This window comes from Rhinoraja longicauda, unplaced genomic scaffold, assembly GCF_053455715.1.
Source record: "Rhinoraja longicauda isolate Sanriku21f unplaced genomic scaffold, sRhiLon1.1 Scf000168, whole genome shotgun sequence".
Taxonomy (NCBI): domain Eukaryota; kingdom Metazoa; phylum Chordata; class Chondrichthyes; order Rajiformes; family Arhynchobatidae; genus Rhinoraja; species Rhinoraja longicauda.
In genome coordinates, this window is record NW_027601386.1 from 125,761 (window position 1) to 133,153 (window position 7,393).

General features: G+C 42.1%; 1 protein-coding gene across 1 annotated transcript; it reads left to right on the plus strand.

Moving 5' to 3' along the window:
• The first annotated feature begins 321 nt into the window (after window positions 1-321).
• On the plus strand, window positions 322-6,762 carry LOC144590335 (alpha-1,4-N-acetylglucosaminyltransferase-like). The gene is made up of 2 exons (XM_078395022.1): window positions 322-750; window positions 6,157-6,762. Exons 1-2 carry the CDS (start codon window positions 322-324, stop codon window positions 6,760-6,762), a joined length of 1,035 nt encoding a protein of 344 aa, XP_078251148.1.
• Window positions 6,763-7,393: the final 631 nt, after the last annotated feature.

Genomic DNA, 7,393 nt, shown 5'->3' on the forward strand with positions numbered 1-7,393 from the left:
CTGAAGCATTCAAGTAAATTTTGGAGCCACAAAAGAAATCAGACTTCTAATTGCTTGGCAATTGTTGTCTTTTGAAGTTTCAGATTTCACAGCATGCTCCAATCCAAAGCTATCAAAAAAACACCAGGCCTCTCCACCCTCTGTGAATAACACTTTTTAATTTCACCTCTAATCAATCTAATAATTACCATAAATGTGGAATCTCTGGTATTTGATTCTAAATGCTAAGGGAAATAGTTGTTCCCATGTTAATGGTATTAATATTCAAAAGACCCAACGTTATTTCACAGGAGCTTTTTCAGAACACCCTCAGGCCACGTCATGATTTCCATGCATCAGTTATATTTCCTTATCATCACATTTGGAGTTTGTGTCCTGCTATATGCACATTGGTATATGGACACACAACGCAAAGTTTGTAACGTCATGTTAAGAATGTCACAAGAGGAAGATGAAGCCACCACAGAGGATCCTCATCCACTCCTGAATCCTGGGATTATGTTTGTGGAAACGTCAGACAATGTGGAGCTGAAGCCATTGGTAGCTTGCTCAGTGGAGTCCACTGCTCGTCAAAACCCAGATAAACCAATCTATTTCTTCATGAAGGGATTCAGTGGCAACTTGAGCCAGTATCCAGAGCCTAATTACAGACTCATCCCGTTGCTCTCCTCAGTGAAGAATGTTGTCCTTCTACCTTTAAAAACTACCGAACTGTTTGATGATACTTCGTTGAAATTCTGGTATCAAAAGGTAACCAATAAGAAGTGTGATGTGTTACATTTTGGGTGGTCAAACCAGAGTAGGACTTTCTCAGTGAATTTTAGGCCCCTGGGGAAGGCTGCAGAATAGCGGGAGCTAGGAGTACAAGTACATAATTCACAGAAAGTAACATCATATGTGGACAGGGTGGTGAAGAAGGCTTTAGACATAAAGATAGACACAAAATGCTGTAGTAACTCAGTGGGTCAGGCAGCATCTCTGGAGAAAAGGAATAGGTGCCATTTTGGGTCGAGACCGTTCTTCAGACTGAGAGTCGGGGAGAGAGTAACTAGAGGGATGAAAAAGTTCAAAACAAATTTGAGGCGGCACCAATGACCAAGCAAAAGTGGAGTCAATAGACAATAGACAATAGGTGCAGGAGGAGGCCATTCGGCCCTTCGAACCAGCACCGCCATTCAATGTGATCATGGCTGATCATTCTCAATCAGTACCCGGCACCTGCCTTCTCCCCATACCCCCTGACTCCGCCATCCTTAAGAGCTCTCTCTAGCTCTCTCTTGAATGCATTCATAGAATTGGCCTCCAATGCCTTCTGAGGCAGAGAATTCTACGGATTCACAACTCTCCGACTGAAAAAGTTTTTCCTCATCTCCATTCTAAATGGCCTACCCCTTATTCTAAAACTGTGGCCCCTTGTTCTGGAATCCCCCAACATTGGGAACATGTTTCCTGCCTCTAACGTGTCCAACCCCTTAATAATCTTATACGTTTCGATAAGATCCCCTCTCATCCTTCTAAATTCCAGTGTATACAAGCCTAGTCGCTCCAGTCTTTCAACATATGACAGTCCCGCTAGTCTGGGAATTATCCTAGTAAACCTACACTGCACGCCATCAATAGCAAGAATACCCTTCCTCAAATTTGGAGACCAAAACTGCACACAGTACTCCAGGTGCGGTCTCGCTAGGGCCCCGTACAACTGCAGAAGGACCTCTTTGCTCCTATACTCAACTCCTCTTGTTATGAAAGCCAACATTCCATTGGCTTTCTTCACTGCCTGCTGTACCTGCATGCTTCCTTTCAGTGTCTGATGTACTAGGACACCCAGATCTCGTTGTACGTCCCCTTTTCCTAACTTGACACCATTCAGATAATACTCTGCCTTCCTATTCTTACCACCAAAGTGGATAACCTCACACTTATCTGCATTAAACACACACACATTAAACTGCATCTGCCATGCATCCACCCAACCTGTCCAAGTCACCCTGCAATCTCATAGCATCTTCCTCACAGTTTACACTGCCACCCAGCATTGTATCTTCTGCAAATTTGCTAATGGTACTTTTAATCCCTTCATCCAAGTCATTGATGTATATTGTAAATAGCTGCGATCCCAGCACCGAGCCTTGCGGTACCCCACTAGTCACTGCCTGCCATTCTAAAAGGAACCCATTTATCCCCACTCTTTGCTTTCTGTCTGTCAATCAATTTTCTATCCATGTCTGTACCCTACCTCTAATACCATGTTCTCTAATTTTGCCCACCAGCTCCTATGTGGGACCTTGTCGAAGGCTTTCTGAAAGTCGAGGTACACCACATCCACCGGCTCTCCCCTGTGAATTTTTCTAGTTACATCCTCAAAAAATTCCAGTAGATTAGTCAATTCCAGTAGATTTAACCTTCGTAAATCCATACTGACTCGGAACGATCCTGTTACTGCTATCCAAATGCTCCGTAATTTCGTCTTTTATAATTGACTCCAGCATCTTCCCCACCACTGATGTCAGACTAACTGGTCTATAATTTCCCGTTTTCTCTCTCCCTCCTTTCTTAAAAAGTGGGATAACATTAGCTACCCTCCAATCCACAGGAACTGACCCTGAATCTATAGAACTTTGGAAAATGATCAGCAATGCGTCCACAATTTCTAGAGCCACCTCTTTGGTAATGACCGGACATACTGGCCCACATCAGTGAAATCATTAAGTATAGGATGTTGATGATGGTGCAGTTGCACAAGAAGTTGGTGAGGCTCCACCTGGAGTTTTGTGTTTTGTTTTGATCACCCAGGAAAGATTCCATTAAGTTTGATGAGTGAAGAAAAGCTTTACCATGATATTAACCAGGACTAAATTATAGGAAGAGATTGAACAGGATAGGAATTTGTTCTTGAAGACTGAGGGATTCATCTTATAGATGTGTCTAATGTCGTTAGGGACATGGATCAGGTGAAAAGGATCATGAGGCCTGATTTTACAAACAGTGAATGGTCTGTTTATGGAATGAGCTGGAGGAAGTGCTTGAGGCAGCTACTGTGGCAGCACTTAAAAGACATTTGGACATGTACATGATAGGAAGGGTGTGCTTTGACTATTTTCTTCCTGGGAGTAAGTTGACTCAGTCTATCTGAAATTTGAGTCCAAGTCCGGTCTCCCTGAAGGAGGAAGAATGAACGCACTAAATGGAGTGCAGTAAAGTTGCACCAGGTTGATTCCTTGCATGGCAGGTTTGTTGTATAACAGAGATTGAGCCTCTTGGGCCAGTGCTCACCTAAGATTAGACAACACACGTTATCACCTTGAAATGTCCAATATTTGTAAGGTGCTTGACAGGGTAAATACTGAGATGGTGTATCCTTTGACTATGTGTCCATATTAAGGGGATGACTATCTCCAAATAGGACTTTGGCCATTCAGGATAATTGAGGAGGATCTTCTCTCAGTCACAGGGTGGTGTGGTGAATCTTTGGGATTTTCTGCCAAATAAGTCAGTGAATGTTTAATAGTTGGACATCTATAAAGCATGAATTGATAGATTTTTAAATATTTGCTGCTGTAATATCCGATGTTTAAATTAGGTATTAATGACCACGGTTTTGGCTGGATTTTAAGGAAGTTATGTTTTTAAGGAAGTTATCAGTTGTAGTGGTTTTGATTTATAAGGAGAGGCTGGATAGGCGGTATATTTCTTCATTTGTGTATAGGAGGCTGAGGAATGCCATTCCCTCAATAGCAATAATGTCCTTCTTCAAATCAGGAGACCAAAATTGCACTCCAGGTGCAGTCTCACCAGGGCCCTGTATAACAGCAGTAGGACCTCCTTGCTCCTAAACTCAAATCCTCTTGCAATGAAGGCTAACATGCCATTAGCTTTCTTCACTGCCTGCTGTACCTACATGCTTACTTTCAGTGACTGTTGTACAAGCATACCCTCGTCTCGTTGCACCTCCCCTTTTCCTAGTTCCGTTAGCCCTAAGAGCTATATCTAATTCTCTCTTGAAAACATTAGACGGCATCAGACATGAGATGTGGCAAGAATAGACCATTCAGCCCCTCCTCCTCACCAGGATCATGCCTGACAATTTACTCCAGTCATACTTTACTGCAGAAAGATGAGGACACAAAGATGTATCAATCTATCACACAAAGGAGTGTAATAAGTTGATGAGATGGAACCTCATTGTTAGTGCGAAATAATGCAGCTGTTAAGTGGCAGTGGAACTAATTTGTCTGTGCAACTTGGTGCGGATATTGTCAAGTCTGAGTAATATTGTATATTCTGATGTACTGGGACATGCCCAGCAACGCAGACTATACAGATAAAGGAAAAATGTGTCAGAGGATCTGCAGATGCTGGTTTAAACCAAAGATAAACACAAAAAGAGGAAGAAGCTTGGACTTTATTGCCTTCCAACACAGTGAGGAATGTGGGGAATTCACTATGGTGGATGTTTATGTTAACTTTTATGTAGCTGTGTGTCTTGTTGCTTTTTTCTAGTATGGCTGTATGGTAATTCAAGTTTCACTGTAGCTTAATTGGTACAGGTGACAATAAATGGACCTTTGAAAAGCTGGAGTAACAAAAGTTGTGCATGTATGGCTGGTCCAGCAGTCTGAAGAAGGGTCTTGACCCGAAACATCACCCATCCTTCCTTCCAGAGATGCTGCCTGTCCCGCTGAGTTACTCCAGATTTTGTGTCTATCTTCAAATAAAGGAAAAGGAAGATAGGGATGGATGGCAACAATGGCCAGTCCTGGTTACTACAGTCCAATGAGTATTACATCAGTGGTAATCTAGATATTGGAAAAAATAAAAGAATGAACATCATTTATCATTTGGAAAGTTAGGAATTGATTGGGTGTAAGCAGCATATGTGAAAAATTCTTGCACTAATTTGACAGGATTTTATTGAAGAGGGGGCTAAGTAAATGATGGGGCATTGAAATAGATGATGTCTGCATTGCGTTTAGTAAGGCTTTGACAAAGTTGTGCATGGTCAGCTGGTCCAAAAGGTTTAAGCCGTGGGAGCTAGGGAAGCTGGCTAATTGGATCCAAAATTGGTTTAGTAATGGAAGACAGAAGGTGGCCCGTGGTGTTCCATAAGACTCACTGCTGCTTATGTTCAATTTTATTTAATGTTTATAATTTATATTAATGACCACTACGTTAGCTGGTTTGGAGTATTTTAGTCAAAACGATAACTGCAAATGCAGCAAAAAAAGATATTTGAAGAAGTTACTAGAAGTTTTGAATTCAAAGGAGAGGCTGAATAGGCTGTGTCTTTCTTCACTTGTGTATTGGAGGCCAAGGCGTGACTTTATAGAAGTTTATTAAATCTCAAGATACAAAGATAAGGTAATTAACCAGGGAAGGGCAGTCTAAAACTATCGGCATAGGTTTCAGCTGAGAGGGGGAAGGTTTAAAAGGGACCCGAGGGGCAAACTATTCATACAGGGGACGATGCATCACTGGAGTAAATGGGATTGATTTTCACCCTGAGACTAGTTGCTATCTGGAATGTAAGCGTGATGGAGGCAGGTACTTTCACAATATTTACAAAGCATCTTGGTAAGCACATAAATCACCACGGAATTATTGTAGATAAATGGGGCTAGTATCAATGAGTGCAGTGATCAGGTACATGTAACAGACCGAATAAATTGCTTTTACCTTTATAACTGGATGACTCTTTTTTCATGAACAAAGATGTAGAGAGGAGAAAGTTGTTTCTCAAGGAGTGGACCTGCCAGATTAACATGAATTAAAGGATGGGTAGTGGGTTTATGGTGTGATTTATTGGAGCAGCAGTGTTTTGTAATGTGGGATTGTGTGGAACAGTCAATTCACAAGCTCCCTGAACGGATTGTAGTGTCTTTAAGTAGGAAGGAATTGCAGATGCTGGTTTAAACTGAAGATAGACACCAAATCCTGGAGTAACTCAGCAGGGCAGACAGCATCTCTGGAGAGAATGAATGGGTGACGTTTCATTCGAGACCCTTTTCAGACTGGTGCCTTTGTGCCTTGACTACAGCCACTGGAAGGTGACCTCCATGGTGAATGAGCTGTGGCTTCAGGAAGACAAAAAGACTGGGAAAGAGGATGATTAGAAAGACTTGAAATTAAGATAATGTTTCTTTCTCTGTTTTATCACAGGTGGATGCAAAAAAGGAGAAGTATTGGCTCCATGTGTTTGCTGACGGCTGCAGATTAGCACTGCTGTGGAAGTACGGGGGCATCTACCTGGACAGTGACATTATATCAATGAAGCCGTTGTCCTTTGGCAAATTTGCATGTCCACAGAGCTCAGATATAATCAGTAACGGGGCAATGGGTTTCCATCACAGGCACCACCCTTTTCTAAGGAATTGCATGGAAGATTTTGTGGCCAAATACATTGGAGAAGTTTGGGGTCAGCAAGGTCCTGGACTGATTACCCGTGTGCTGAAGAAATGGTGTCAGGAGGAGTACCTAGGTCCCTTCATTGGCAAAGAATGCAATGGCATCTCTTTATTGATTATAAATCGATTCTACCCCATCACATTTCCATCTTGGAGGAAGTATTTTGCTCCCTGGAAAAATAAAAGCATGGAGCAGACCTTTTCAGCCACATATGGCGCACATGTTTGGAATTCTATGAATTCCAATAACGCAAAGAAAATAGTTGCTGGAAGTGGATCATTAATTGAATGTTTATTCGAGTTATATTGTCCAACTACATACAGATATTTAATTCAATTCAAGAACAGTTCAATGATTTAGACCCTGATATTGTGGAATGTGTGGTAGATTTAAATTCACGGGTGTTCTAAAGTCATAGTATGAAGTGTGCATAAAACAATGAAACATTAAATGTTAAACTTTTTTATCTGACAGCTTCCTCTGATCTGGATACACTACAATTCCCTTGTGTAATGTCAAGTAGAATCAAACACCAATTTCTGACCCCCACCCCGGTTTGCGTGATGTATCTCTGCACCTAGGGACGTTGGCATTGAACCTGCAGCAGCTGTTGTAGGCACCTCACTGTAGAGTAGGGTCTCAACCCGAAATGTCACCCACTCCTCTGCGGAGATGCTGCTTGTCCCGCTGAGTTACTCTAGCATTTTTTGTCTATCTTCGGTGAAAACCAGCATCTGCATTTCCTTCCTACACAGATATATTCTGTCAGGTCTCTTTCTGAGGGGAGTGGGAGATGGGAAGCATAAAATGATTAAGTTATTTGAGTGGGTGGAAAAAGATGATAGAATTTTCATCAGCTTAACCCTGGGGACTGTGGGTCCCATCAACGTGGTTCGGACACACACAGTGATAAAGCATGTGTGATGGTGCCAATCCTCAATCACTGATCTTTGTAACCCTGTCACAGCAAACTGGTGCAGTTGTGGGACTG